Source organism: Colossoma macropomum, unplaced genomic scaffold, assembly GCF_904425465.1.
Source record: "Colossoma macropomum unplaced genomic scaffold, Colossoma_macropomum, whole genome shotgun sequence".
NCBI lineage: Eukaryota > Metazoa > Chordata > Actinopteri > Characiformes > Serrasalmidae > Colossoma > Colossoma macropomum.
This window is the reverse complement of record NW_023494794.1, coordinates 10272100-10287099: the sequence shown is the minus strand read 5'-3', so window position 1 is coordinate 10287099 and position 15000 is coordinate 10272100. Positions and strand designations below refer to the sequence as shown.

Here is a 15000-nt window from a genome sequence, read left to right as displayed (position 1 = left end):
TTTTCTTCTCGTCTCTTCTCCTACCACTTATCTTTTATTCTTTTACTTTGCTATTTTTTTTTCTTCTTTACTTTCGCCTCCTGCTTTCTTTTCCTCTCTCCTTCCTTCCTCCTTTCTCTTCTTCATTTTTCTTGTATTGTCCTCTTTTTTCTTCCCCTTTTTTCTTCTCTCTTCCTTTCTTTTCTTCTCCTCTTTTCCCTCCTGCTCTTTTCTTCTCTCTTTCTCCCCTTTCTTCCTTTTGTCCTGTCCATTTTCTTCACCTCTTTTTCTGCTCTTTTCTGTTCCTTCCTGCTTTCTTTTCTTCCGTTTCCTTTCTCTCCTCTTTTTTCTTCTCTCTTCCTTTCTTTTCGTCTCCTCTTTTCCCTCCTGCTTTCTTTTCTTCCCTGCTTCTCTTCTTTTTCTTTTGATCTTTTCTCTTCAGCTTTTTCTTCTCCTGTTTTCTTTCTTCTCTTCTACTCTTTTCCTCCTTTCTTTTCATCCTTTCTCTTCTCCTTTTTTCTTTTGCTCTTTTTTCTTGTCTCCTATGTCCTTTTCCTCATTTCTCTCCTTTCTCTTCCTCTCTTCTCTTATCCTTCCTTACCTCATATTTCTATCTCTTCTCTTCTATTATTTCTCTCCTCTTCTCCTTTCTTTTCTTCTCTTTTTCCTCTCTTCTCCTTTTCCTTTCTCTAGCCTTCATTTCTCTTCCTTTCTCTCTTTCATTTTTCTTCTCTCTGTCTCTTTTTAATTGTCATTAAATGTATTATTGCAATTAGTTCTACAAAACGTCTTTGAATAGAAATTAAAACAACTGAGAGAGAGACTTAAAGAGACGCAGGGAAACACAAGAGAGAGAGAGAGAGAGAGAGAGAGAGAGAGAGCGAGAGAGAGAGAGAGAGAAAGTGAGAGTGTGTTAAATATGTCTTTCAGTGTTTGTTTTTGAGTTGGGGATTTATGAGATGATAATTACTCCAAGACCTGTGTGTCTCTGTGTGTCTCTGTGTGTCTGTGTCTGTGTGTGTGTGTGTGTGTGTGTGTGTGTGGTTAGTAGTCAGTGGATGTTCTGAAAGCTCCATATATCTAGTTTAAATTGATTCCTGTCCTCACTGAGACTGTAGAGGCTCTCAGACTGTAAACAGTGAAGCCAAACAAATAAGCACTGATATACAGTCGTGTGTGAAAGTGTGAGTTAAACTCTTTCTGCTTAAATATGTGAACAGAAAACACTCAAAATGACGTCATGAAAGAATAAATATCTCAGGAACGTTGCAGGTTAGAGACTTATTATTATTGTGTCCAGAAGGGTAGTGTTGTTGCATGGACAAGTCAGGGACACAGCCTCTGATTGGCTGACAAATCAGGAACACAGCCTATGATTGGTCGACAAGTCAGGAACACAGCCTCTGATTGGTCGACAAGTCAGAAACGCGTCCTCTGATTGGTCGACAAGTCAGGAACGCAGCCTCTGATTGGTCGACAAGTCAGAAACGTGTCCTCTGATTGGTCGACAAGTCAGGAACGCAGCCTCTGATTGGTCGAAAGGTCAGGGACACAGCCTCTGATTGGTCGACAAGTCAGGGACACAGCCTCTGTTTGGCTGACAAGTCCGGAACATAGCCTCTGATTGGTCGACGAGTCAGGAACACAGCCTTTGATTAGTCGACAAGTCAGGAACACAGCCTCTGATTGGTCGACAAGTCAGGAACACAGCCTCTGATTGTTCAACAGACTCAACCCAAGACATCAGTGCACAGCTAATAGCCATGCTAACAACAACAGTAACTCTTTTCAGCATGGTGCAGTGGATAAAGTATCACGGAAAACATTCCGAGCTGGATTTATTATCATTATGGATTTATTTTACAAAGTCTCCAAATAGACAGCTCAGTTCAAGGCTGGATTACAGAGCTTCTGAAAGGGATACGATCACAATGGACCCCTCACTGGAACATCACAGTGCTACACTTCTGGGTAAAAATAAGAGTAAATCTGTAGCAGGCAGCGTTCTCGAGATGTTGACATTGTTGACCTGAGAGGCTTAAAAGTTTGGAAGATGAAACTGAAATTATATGTATTGTGTGTCATTAAAATGATTTCATGCATAGCGATGTTTTTATAATTTTGCAGTACTGACATTTTTACGATGAAACTACATAAAAATGTTCTGATTTGACAAAAAATCTGAAAATGAAATTGATTTCAGTGCGATTAAAAAATGAAGAATAATAAACAAATTTTTAAAAGAAAATCAAAGATTTTGATGATGTTTATCGTGAAAATATCAGAAAACTTTAGATTTCATTCCATTGTTTATTCTCGAATGTGGACATTTGTTTTTCCAATGTCCATGTTTGCTTAGATGTTACAATAAATAAATAAATAAATAAATAAAACAATATTTGTTCAAATAAATGTCACAGGAAAAAATGAAATATTTGTATTTTCTTCTCACTAAAACTGTTTGTACGTCAAAAAAAGAAATGAAAATTTAAAAATCAACTGAAATGGAAAGAAGTGAAAAGGAAAAGTGAAACGTCGTGATGACCTGTATCGTTAAAAAACGTCTGAAAATATCACATTTTTTAATATTTTAGCTCAGCTTTGAGGAGGGAAAATCAGTTCGCCTCAAACTGACCGTCTCGACGAGTGTGTGTGTGTGTGTGTGTGCGTGTGCACTGCTTGTGGTCGGCCTGGGCGGTTGCCGTGGTGACGGGTCAGCCGGGGTGAGATCGATTATGGGATGTGTCTGAGCTTTATAGCCGACAGACCGAAAAAACACACTGAAGCACGACGAGCAGTGAAGCATGAACACACACACACACACACACACACACACACACACACTCCCTCTCCATCTGATACATCTTTTTTATCTCTTCCTCCGGCAGAGCAACGTGTTTGTATGGTATGTGTGTGTGAGAGAGTGTGTGTGTGTGTGTGTGTGTGTGTCTGTGTCTGTGTGTCTGTGTCTGTGTGTGTGTGTCTGTGTGTGTGTCTGTGTGTGTGTCTGTGTGTGTCTGTGTCTGTGTGTGTGTCTCTGTGTGTGTCTGTGTGTGTGTCTGTGTGTGTGTCTGTGTGTGTCTGTGTGTGTGTGTCTGTGTGTGTGTGTCTGTGTGTGTTTACGGGTCAGTAAAGCTGCTCTTTTATTCCTGCTGCTCTTCAGAGTCACTGAGCTAGAGGAAATGTTTGGAGAGTGTTTATGAAGCGTTATAAAGTGCTTATTTAACTTAATATACACACTTCAGAGCCGAGTTATTCAACAACGTATGGGAGGCCTTTCAGGTAATAATTCTCCTTTAAATGAAACCACGTATAACCCAATATAAATAAACCAATACAGATATATAAACATTAAAATATAAGCTGATATATTAACCAATAAATATAAACTGACATATTTAAACTAATATAAACAAACCAGAACATATAAGCCAATATAAATAAACCAATTAAAATAAACCGATACATATACGCAGCTATTTATGTACACCAATATATATGAACCAATATACATGCTAGATGACCAGTGTATACACTGAGAGTCCAATACTTACAACAACAAACAATATATACACTAAATAAGTATAAGTATATACTGACAATCAAATATGTACAACAACAAAACAATTTATATTAACCAATATGTTTGTTAGATAATCAGTGTTTAATCTCAGAATCCAGTAGATATACTATTAAACCAATATTTATGAGCCAGTATATGTTCTAAATGGCCAATATATATACCAACAAATCAGTGTTTGGTGACTGGTACATATACCCCACTATCATTTTTCATTATTCTACAAGCTAGGTCAGTTTGTAGGTCAGTAAACCAAATCTGTGGGTAGTAAATCCCTGTTCTACTGAACCAGTGCAGTTAAAAACCATGACTTTCTTCATAAACTAATATATTTGCACAAAGTATAGAAGAATCATTTCCTGAACGGCCTCCAATACGACCGCATATCCAGCCAAAAAGAAAATCCAATTAAACCTCCTGCCCACTGAACACACACACACACACACACACACACACACACACACACACTCTAACAGACTGCAGGAACTAAACCACTGTTAGCACAACCAGCTAACACACAGCAGGTTCATTACCGATATTAGATTTTCATTAGTTTTTATCTTTATTTAGTTTTTCATTTTGGTTTTTACTTCAGTTTAGTTTGTTTTAATGTGCATTAGTAGTTTTAATTTTGGTTTTCTAAAAAAAAATGTTTTTTGTTATTTTGCTTAATTTTAGTTACTTTTGCAGCGTACATTACAGTTTTGATTAGTTTTTAAAATTGCCATTTTTATTGCATTTTTTCACTGCTAGTCTTTGCTTTAGAAATAGTTTTAGTCATTCAACTATTTAGTAATAGTTTTAGACACTAACACTGCTTCACAGTTTGCATTCAATAAATTTTTTTTTTTGTGGGGTAGAAATTAGAATGCAATCATTTTTAGTACAAAAGAGACAATTTAAAGATGCACACTCTTAAAGCGATGGTTCTTCAAGGGTTCTTTAGCAGAGACAATGGTTCTATATAGAATCACGAATGCTCAAAGAACCAGGCATGCCTAAAAGGTTCTTTACATGGTGAAATGGTTTTTCAGATTATGTTGTATATGGTTCTGTAACCATTTACAACACATTACAACTGCATCAATCTAAAGAACCATTTCACCATGAAAGGAACCAATTAAGCATGAACTGGTTCTATTCAGAACCTCCACCAATCCAGATAGGGTCGCATAAGCATGAGTTCTATACAGAACCATTTCATGCTTAATTGGTTCCTTGCATGGTGAAATGGTTCTTTAGATTGATGCAGAATGTGTTGTATATGGTTCTATGTCTTTACTAAAGAACCTTTAAAGATTCATCCTTCTTAGAATGTTTTTTAAACACGAAAATCTGAAAAAAAAGGAAATATCTTTTTTAAAATTTCTAGTATTGTAGTAATTTTTCAGTACCGGAATGCAGCACAAACACAAGCCTCATACTTGCTGTGTGATTTTTCATTTTAAAAAATTTCTATAAATGCAACATAAAATCAGCAGAAACTGCACAAAAACAGCTTTTAAGTTGGCAGAGCTGCTGTACTCACAGGTGATGAAGTAGTTGACGTTGCGTTTGAACTCCAGGCCCATGTAGTTGGGGCTGAACTCCTGGAACTTGATGGTGAATTTGATGTCCTTTTCGGGTTTGTTGCAGGTGACCAGTACGTTGGGGTCCAGAATGGTGCTACAGGACTCCGCCTGATCTTTCCTCACCAGGTAAAGTTTATAGAACTCATATGGTCGGTTCACGGAACCACGTGGGCACATGATGTCCAACTTATCTCCAATCTCAGGATAAATCACCAGACCTTTCCCAGGAACGAACCTGAAACACAAACACAAGAACGCATACTGATTAGAAACAGAATCAGATTCGTAGGTAAAAATAAAATAATCCTCCTTTACAGTAAAATAAAGCTCTGCTGATCATTCAACACAGTTTAACAGTAAATGGTCTTAAACTCTGGAGTTAATGTAGAACTGCTAATTCACCCTTTAACCCTGAAGATCAGCGCAGACTGCTGGTCACCATAGCAACACAGACATCAATCTCGCCTAGCTATTTGCTAACAAAATGGCACAGAGAGAGATTTATGATGAACATCGATAATTTGGAGACGAAAGGACTGATTTAGTCAGTGTATCCTGCCTTCCGACAGCTGGGATAGGCTCCAGCACCCTACCGTGACCCAGAAGGATAAGCGGTTTAGATGATGTGTGGACTGATTTACATTTATAATCACTCCAGCTGGTTTTCTGATACGTTTAATCTGCAACAAGAAACTGACAAACACTAAAAAGTCACGAGGCTGAAGTCGCTTCTCATTCGTCAGATTCTTGTTCGAATTGTCCCGTTCCACCTTAAATGGTGCATCAGTTACATTCTGGCACCTCAGGCACCATTTAAGGTGGAACGGGAGATTTAAACAAGAAGCTGACGAGAAGCGACTTCAGCCTCGTAAAAAGTCGAACATTGAGAGACAAAAAACTTTTCTACTTTTGGAAAAGTTTCCTGCTGGAGATGCGAGAAAAGCGGCTACAGCTGAGCTAAAGCTTAAAGGAGAACAAAGTAAGTCTGTGTTTTTGTTTATATTATATGTTTAGCATATACTGGTACGTTAACACATACTGAGACATATTTACAAGATGCTAAAACGTCACTTCAGTAAAATGGACATGAATTGTTGAGACTCCCAAGGTGGTTTGATTTCTGTTGAAACTTGACAAAATTGCTCTTTTTAACATTTGGATTGTGGACTAACATGATAGAAACGTGGAAACAAATAAAAATAGCAATAATCTTTTTTTTTGTTGGGATGTTTGAATGCTTGTGTGCTGATGTTTGTAGCTTTGTTGATTTGTGAACAGAAAGCAGAACCTGTGGAAGAGAATCACTGTAATCCTGTGTATATTTTACACAATTTATTCACGCCAATAATTTCATTTAATTTAAGTCATTTCATTTAAACTGTTTAATTGTGTTTACACTGAGAGTCTGAAACGTGGAAATAGGTTTTTAAACCAGCCCTTTGACAACACTCCTCGTATGTTCACTGCGGTAGCTAGCTATGTTAGTGTCAAGCTAGTGGGGTTAGCAGAGCGCTACACTGGACTTTTATGTCAGCTTTAGTTTGAATATGGACATTTTATCTCAGAACAGGCAGGTAAACAACATTCTTTACTTTGTATGTGTCAGTTTTTAAGCAATGCTTTCGATGGGTCATTCTACTGAAACGTCCCAGCATTTACAGATAGCAATATTGTTTTTTAAAATAAATTATGTAGAATTCCAAGCACCACAGAAGAGCTCGTCCTCACGGTCATGTGTGAAGGCTGAGGGCATATTTTGAGGTAAAATACGGTTTTCTGCCATTTTAACTGCAATAATCTATACATGAAATATATGATTTAAATGCCAAACAAAAGCCAAATAAATATTATAAAATATATAATGAAAGTTGGTCCCCAGGAGTCGTGTCATTGGTGTCACTGCATAACAAAAAATCTCTTATTTTGAAATAAAAGACACTGATGACATCACTCGACTTCCTTTTACCTGTTTTCTGAGGATCTATGAAGAAAAGCACATGGTGAGTCCACTGTGTCTTTCAGTTATCAGAGATTTTCTCATTTAGCTCATGATTTCATATGAAGCTTTTAGCTGAAGTCACTGGTGTGACCGACTTTATTCTGAGGTGAAAAAATAGAATACAAATGGATTAAATTCCATATTTTAGTGGATGTTCCATGACTGACAACATGTGGTTTGATGCTCTGTAGCAGCCGTTTTATAAAATGCATGTTTCGTTAAAATGTCTCTGGTGTTTCCTTTATTATGTGTAACACCAATGACGATCAGTGACACCAGTGAAGTCTGTCTTTTATTACTGTAGCGTTAGCCTGTTAGCTGGTTAGCTTTCTGCTACCTGTCCAGCCTGCTAGTGAGGGCAGAATCCACTTATTAAGAGAATATAAAGTGTAAAAAGTTCATGTGAGTCTATTAGGAGTAAACAGTGATGTTCAACTGGCAGTTTATCATCTGGTTGCATTTAATAGGCTCAGATTTTAATGCTAACAACTAGACTTTTTTCACGGAGTCACAGTGAAGCTACAGTCTCATTTCCGCTGAAGCTCTGTGCTTTTAATGCTTGTAGCTTTGCTGCTTTTGCCATAATTTCGTCTTCACTCGGCTGTACTGACAGCCACAAACTGCACGCTGTCTTAGAAACGACTCAGAGACGTTTAATGGGTCAGAACAATAACTTAAAAACTGAACACACTTTCTTTGATTCCTAAAAACAGTAGCAAACAGCATTTCTGTTCCCCAACCAGATGTTTCAGCCATACTCTCGAAACACAGTGGTCACGTGAAAAATAAGGGGGATAAACGTGCAAAACACAGAAATTCACAAATCTAAAAACAAAAGTTTTTTAAAAAGCTGGTTCTATGATGTATTTCCTCTTCCAGTAAAGCGCAGTTTGGGTTTCAGTGAATCTTCTCCAGTTAAAATACCAAAAGGAGCAAAAACCCAGAGCCTTCCTCTTAAAGTGTCACTGCCAAACCCAAACACACACACACACACACACACACACACACACACACACAGACACACACACACACTCAGTGCTGCCAAACCCAACTGAAACTGCCAAAGAAAACCTGCTTACACACACAGTTGTTGAGCTGTTTCATACTTCTGTTGGGGCACGTAAAAAGTTCACAAAACCTCCTCTAAAATCTGAACCCTTAAACCTTAAAACCTAAACCTGAACCTTAGGCCATAAACCTTAAACCCCTACAGTCAAACTCTAAACCTTACACTCTTACTCCACGTATGGGAATCGGCCCTAAATCCACTGTTGACTTCTAAATCTAAATCCTAAATTTTAAATCTAAATGGTTAGCCTAAATCATAAAACCTAAAACTAAACCCAGATTAGGCCTAAACTTAGACGTTATAAAGACTCTTCTGTAGTGATTTGTCATTGGCTTGTGACTAGGTTTAATTTATGAATCCCTAAACCTTAATCCCTAAACCCTAATCCCTAAACCCTAATCCCTAAACCCTAATCCCTAAACCCTAAATCTCTAAACCCTAATCCCTAAACCCTAATCTCTAAACCCCAATATCTAAACCCTAATCCCTAAACCCTAATCTCTAAACCCTAATACCTAAACCCTAATCCCTAAACCCTAAATCTCTAAACCCTAATCTCTAAACCCTAATCCCTAAACCCTAATCTCTAAACCCTAATCCCTAAACCCTAATCTCTAAACCCCAATATCTAAACCCTAATCTCTAAACCCCAATATCTAAACCCTAATCCCTAAACCCTAATCCCTAAACCCTAATCCCTGATCCCTAAACTCTTGCTAAACAATTCAAACTTTTAATGTAAAAAGTAAATGAAGTGATTGTAACACAGATCTGAACCCACACAGGACTGCACTGATATCACAGCTAGTATTGATGTTACTGATGATGCTGATCATACCGATATTATTGATCATACTGGTCGTACTGATAGTACTGATATTATTAATCATACTAATATTATTAATATTACTCATAGTACTAGTAGTACTGATAATGTTGGTGTAACTGATTGTACTGGAATTACTGACATTACTAATAGTAATTATATTAATGAAAGTACTTACATTTCACTTAAGTACTGATATTATTGAAGTACTGATATTACTGATGGCACTGATAGTACTGATCAGTACTCATAGCACTGATATTACTAATAGTACTGATAGTACTAAAAGTACTGAAAACAGTCTCACTGACAACAAAGAATAAGATCACTAGTCTGTTCTAACATTCAGCCTCTCTCTCTCTCTCTCTCTCTCTCTCCACTCTTCTCACTTGTTGTCCATTTTCTCTCTCTTTTTTGTGTTTGTATTCCCTCTTTTCTCTACCCATCTCATTCTCTACCTCTTTTTCTCTCTCCCCATTTTCACTCCACTTCTTTCTGTCTAAACTATCCACCTCTTTGTTTTCTCTCTCCTCTTTATATCATTCTCTCTCTTCTCTCTCGCTCTTCTTTTGCTGTCTTTCTCCCCGTCTTTGCCTTCTTTCTTAGATCTCTCTCTCTCTCTCTCTCTCTCTCTCTCTCTCTCTCTCTCTCTCTCTGTGTGTGTGTTAATCCTGCAGTCCAGTCTGAGAGTAATAAACTGAAATCCTGTTTAATCTGAAGTGGATTAAAATGCAGCCTGTAATTTAGTTACACTTTCATTAATCCTCAGATTGAAGACGTTTTACTGTAGAGTATAAATAACCGATAACCAATAATAACCAATAACCTATAACCAATAAACCACACCTCAATCAACACAGACTCATTTTTACACAAAATCACCATCACACACTCACTCTCACTGCTCTGTGTGTGTTTGTGTGTGTCTGGCAGCTCTCCAGGTTTTGGAGTGTGTGCGTCTGTTTGTGCAGAGTGTGTGAAAGACAGAGAGAGAGAGGGAGAGAGAGAGAGGGAGAGGAGAGAGAGATCAGGTAACAGAGTCGTCTTTCACTTTATTACTCAGGTGTGTGTGTGTGTGTGTGTGTGTGTGTGTGTGTGTGTGTGTGTGTGCATTCTTCAGAGCTCAGTGTTGCCAAACTGTCCTAAACACACACTCTCAGAACAACCTGGGGAGAAAATAAACGACAAGAAGAAGCGACAACACTGAGAAAAGGTGCAATATAACCACTGCTGTAAAGACAGAGACATAGAAGAGAAAGAAGGAAACATAGAGGAGAAAGAGAGAGAGAAGAGAGGGGGCAGGTAGAGAAAAAGGTGGAGAGAAAGAGAGAAATGGATATAAAGGAGGGAGAGAGAAAAGAAAGCTTAAGAGATAAAGAAAGGAAAAAAAAGTGAAGAGTCTGATAGAGAGAGAGAGAGTAGGAGGAGATAAAGAGATAAGAGAAAGAGAGAAGGATAAGTAGGAGAGAGAGAAAGAAATAGAGCAAAGGAGAAGAGAGGAAGACAAGAGACAAAGAATGGCATGAGAGCAAGAAAGAGAGAGAGATAGAGAGAGAAAGACAGGAGAGGCAGAAAAAGAGAGCAGAGAAAGAGCGAGAAAGACAGGAGAGATAGAAAAGGAGAGGTTAGAGAAAAAGCGAGAGAGAGGAGAGAGAGAGACAGACCGAGAGAGAGAGAGGGGTATTATGCCTGTTTAAAAGTCTATGAATATTAATGGTTGCTATTTGCATATTCATCAGTCTGGCACAATGCAGCTGATCTCATTGGCTGAGCACGTTTTTACAGCAGATTCTTTAACGTCTGGCCTCTGTCTGTCAGACGGAGCTGTCACACACGCACACACACACTCACACACACGCACACACACACACACACACACACAACACACACGCACACTGTGTAGGTGTGTATTTGTGTAGACGAGTCTTCTTCTCTTTGATCATTTGCTGGTAATCATCACAAATTTTGATTTATTTGGTAACCTTTAAAATAAAAATGAAAAATTTTGCGCATTTTGCCGTCGGCAGTTTGTTTGCAGTGACAAAAATGCTTCATGTAAAAAGACCACAGTGGACTCGCGTGGAGGATCTGAGGGAATTTCCCACTCGGTGTGAAAGTTGCATCATTCACGTCTAAATTGTGCGTTTATGTTGTGTAGTTTGGCTTCCCGGCGCTCCTGCTGTCTGATGATGAGATGATAAAACAACAGAGTGGACAGAGAATTGATTAATATCTCAGCTAATCAATACAGACACCAACATTATACCGTTTACCATAATACCAACATCGAACAGCCGCTTCGTTTCCTCAGCAGGTCTGATCGTCTGATTCGCTTTGTTGGTCTGTTTTTCATTGATTTGTTTCATCAGTCTCGTCTATTTTGTCCTTTTGTTTCGTTAATTGGTTTAATCGGTTTGTTCGTCTTTCTTTTTTTTATTTGGTTGATTTTTTTCCATCAATTTGTTTTTTTTCTTCATTTTCTTGTCGAATGTTTTATCAATCTGTTCTGTTTTTGTTTAATTGTTTTCTTTTTTGGTTTTATCAGTTTTTTCTGTTGGTTTGTTTTGTTGATTTTTTCCTGTTTTGTTTAGTCGGTTTGTTCTAATTAGTGGAGATTTTTCGCTAATTTGTTCTATTTTGTGAATTTGGTTTGTTTTTTGTTTCATTTTCTTCTTTTTTGTTGATTTATTTTGGTGATTTTTTTTACTTCAAAATTTTTTGCTGATTTTGTTTTAATCAATTTGCTCTATTTTGTCAGTTTGTTTTGGTCCATTTGTTCTGTTTTTTGTTTCATTTTGTCGATTTGCTTTGTTCTTGTTGTTTATTTGTTCCATTTGTTCCATATTTTGATTTTTGTCAGCTTTGTTTTGTACATTTTTGCATAATTTTTTTTCCTGTATCAACTAAAGTACGAGCGGAAAATGAAACAGTTTTCTCAGCGTTTGTGTTTCCGTCGTCTCCATCGCTGCACACGTAATCCGATTAACCGTAAGATCACTCAGAGGGAAACCCGACAGGATCATACTAGAGAATAAACGAAGCTCTAACGACCCGCAGAACCCGACAGAACCCAACAGAACCAGACAGAACCGTCCTCAGATGCCCCTTAATGACTGAAGGGCTTCTCTGCTTCCTCTAATCTCAGGGAGCTTTAAGGGTTAAACTCTGTCAGTGTGACTTTTGTCTCTCGATCAGCAGCCAGCAAAATCCCTTTATCTTTATTCCTTTATTCATTTATTCTTTTATTCCTCTCCCTCCTCCCTCGCTCCTCAATGAAGACGTCAAGCCTTCATTCTTCTACTGACAGCCGTCTCTGTACAAACCGGAGAGAGAGAGAGAGAGGGGGGAGAGAGAGATACAGACAGAGAGGAAAGAGGATAAGAAAAAATCAACAGACAGAGAGAGAAGTTGTTAAAGAGACAGAAAAAAGAGAGAGAGGGAAAAGAGATGATACAGAGAAAGCAGAGAGAGAAAATGAGTGGAGAGAAAGAGAGAGCGGAAACGGAGAGGGAAAGAAGAGAGAGAAAGAGAAAAGAGGGAAAGGGGTAAAAGGAGAAAGAGAGAGAGAGAGAGAGGAAAGGAAATAAGAAAAGAAAGAGAGATTGAAGTTGTTAGAAGAAAAGAGAGAGAGGGAAAAGAGAAGATATGGGGAAAGGAAAAGGAAAATGGAAGAGTGGAAAAAGAGAGAGATAGAGAGCAGAAAGAAAGAGGGAAAAAAGGGAGAAACAAAAGAGGGGAATAGTGCAAAGAGAGAGAGAGGGGGAAAGACAGTGAATGAGAGTGTGAGAGAGGGAGAGGAAAGAGTGAGATTGAGAGGAAAGAGAAAAAAGAAAGGAAACAGAAAATGAAGTGAGATGGGGAAAGAGGAGAGAGAAAAGAGAGAAAATGGGAGAGTGGAGAAAAGGGGAGAGAGAAAGGGGGAAGGAAAGAAGAGAGGGGGATAAAGATAAGGGTAAAAAAGAGAGAGAAAGGGGAAGAAAGTGAATGAGAGGGTGAAGAGACAAAGGAAAGAGAGAGTAGAATGAAAAAAGGAGGGAGAGAATAAAAAAAGGAGAGAGAGTATGAGTGAAAAAAGGAATGAGGGAGAGAATGAAAAAAGGAGAGAGAGAATGGGAAAAGGAGAGAATGAAAGAGAGAGAATGAAAGGAGAGAGGTTGAGAGAGAGTGAGAGAGAGAGAGAGAGGATGAAAAAAGAGAATGAGAGAGAGAGAATGAAAAGAGAGGATGGGTGAGAGAGAATGAGAGAGAGAGAATGAAAGAAGAGAGGTTGAGAGAGAGTGTGAGAGAGAGGATGAAAAAAGAATGAAAAGAGAGAGGATGGGTGAGAGAGAGAAAACGAAAAAAGAGAATGAGAGAGAGAGAGAATGAAAAGAGAGAATGAGAGAGAGTGAGAGAGAGAGAGAAGAGAAAGGGTGAGAGAGAAAGGTTGAGAGAGAGAGAGAAAGATTGAGAGAGAGGGAGAGGTTGAGAGAGAGAGAGGTTGAGTGAGAGAGAGGATGAGTAAGAGAGAATGAGAGAGAAAGGTTGAGAGAGAGAATGAAAAGAGAGAAAGGTTGAGAGAGAGAGAGAGAGGATGGGTGATAGAGAGAGAGAGAGGTTGAGAAAGAGAGAGAGAGGATGGGTGATAGAGAGAGAGAGAGAGAAAGGTTGAGAGAAAGAGAGGTTGAGAGAGAGAGAGAGAGGATGGGTGATAGAGAGAGAGAGAGAGAAAGGTCGAGAGAGAGAGAATGTGACCCGTCCTCCTCTGTCTTCCTCAGAGATGTCGGAGCTGCAGGTGCTGCAAACAGCAGAGTTCAGAGAGCGAGACCCCCGTGTTTGCGTCTTTCTGTGCCCCCCTTTGAGACGCCTACACGTTTATAACCCGGCAACCGTCCGTTAAAGCCTCGCATACAAGCGGGCCAGCTTAACGACCAATCAGATCAGTCCGTAACCATAGTAATACACTTCTGCCTCTCTCTCTCTCTCTCTCACTCACACCAGATTATATCACCACTCTCGCAACTGTTATGTGTGAAATGGCAGGGACACTCCACCAACCTTCCAAAATTCACCCACATTGCAGCGTTTGAGATGTAAACAGAGTGATGGGTGGTGATTTTAAAACCACATTTTAGGGCCAAAATAAACCTAATCCTAACCTTAACCTTAACCCTAACCTCTATTTCAGGACTTAAACCTAACCTTAACCTCGGTTTTTGCACCTAAATCTAACCCTGACCTTAACCTCAGTACCCAAACCCAAGCCTAATGCTAACCTTAACCTCAGTATCTAACCTCAGTGTCCAAACCTAAACCTAACCTTAACCCCTGTATTCAGACCTAAACTTAACTTTAATCTCAGTATCCAAACTTAAACCTAATTCTATCCTCAACCTCACTATCCAAACCTAGCCCTAACCTTAACCTCAGTACTCCAACCTAAACTTAATCTTAACTTTAACCTTAGTATCCAAACCTAAACCTAACCTTTATCTCAGTATCAAAACCTAATCCTAACCTTAACCTCAGTGTCCAAACCTAATCCTAAACTCAACCTCAGTATCCAAATCAAACCTAATCCTAACCTTGACCTCAGTGTCCAAACCTAAACCTAATCCCAACCTTGACCTCAATATCCCAACCTAATCCTAACCTTAATCTCAGTGTCCAAGATTAATCCTAATCCTAAACGTAACCTCAGTGTCTAAAACTAATCCTAATCCCAACTTTAACCTCAGTGTCCAAACCTAATCCTGAACTTAACCTTAATGTCTAAACCTAATCCTAATCCTAACCTTAACCTGTGTCCTGCCTAATACTAATCCTAAACTTAACCGCAGTGTCTAAACCTAATCCTAATCCTAACCTTAACCTCATTATCCAGACCTAAACAAAAAACAATGTAATTTGTCTCACTTGAGCAAAATGTCATGTTTTCCTATCAGTGTGGGGACATGTAGTCCTCACTAGGATAGCAAGACAAGAACACACATATAC

General features: G+C 38.7%; 1 protein-coding gene across 1 annotated transcript in view; it reads right to left on the bottom strand.

Annotated features, from left to right (window-relative positions):
* Positions 1–15000, bottom strand: part of efnb1 (ephrin-B1) — an 81180-nt gene that overhangs the window by 31897 nt on the left and 34283 nt on the right. Inside the window, exon 2 of the mRNA XM_036580150.1 lies at positions 5088–5365. Coding sequence (XP_036436043.1) covers positions 5088–5365 — 278 coding nt within the window. The remainder of the gene's footprint in view (positions 1–5087; positions 5366–15000) is intronic.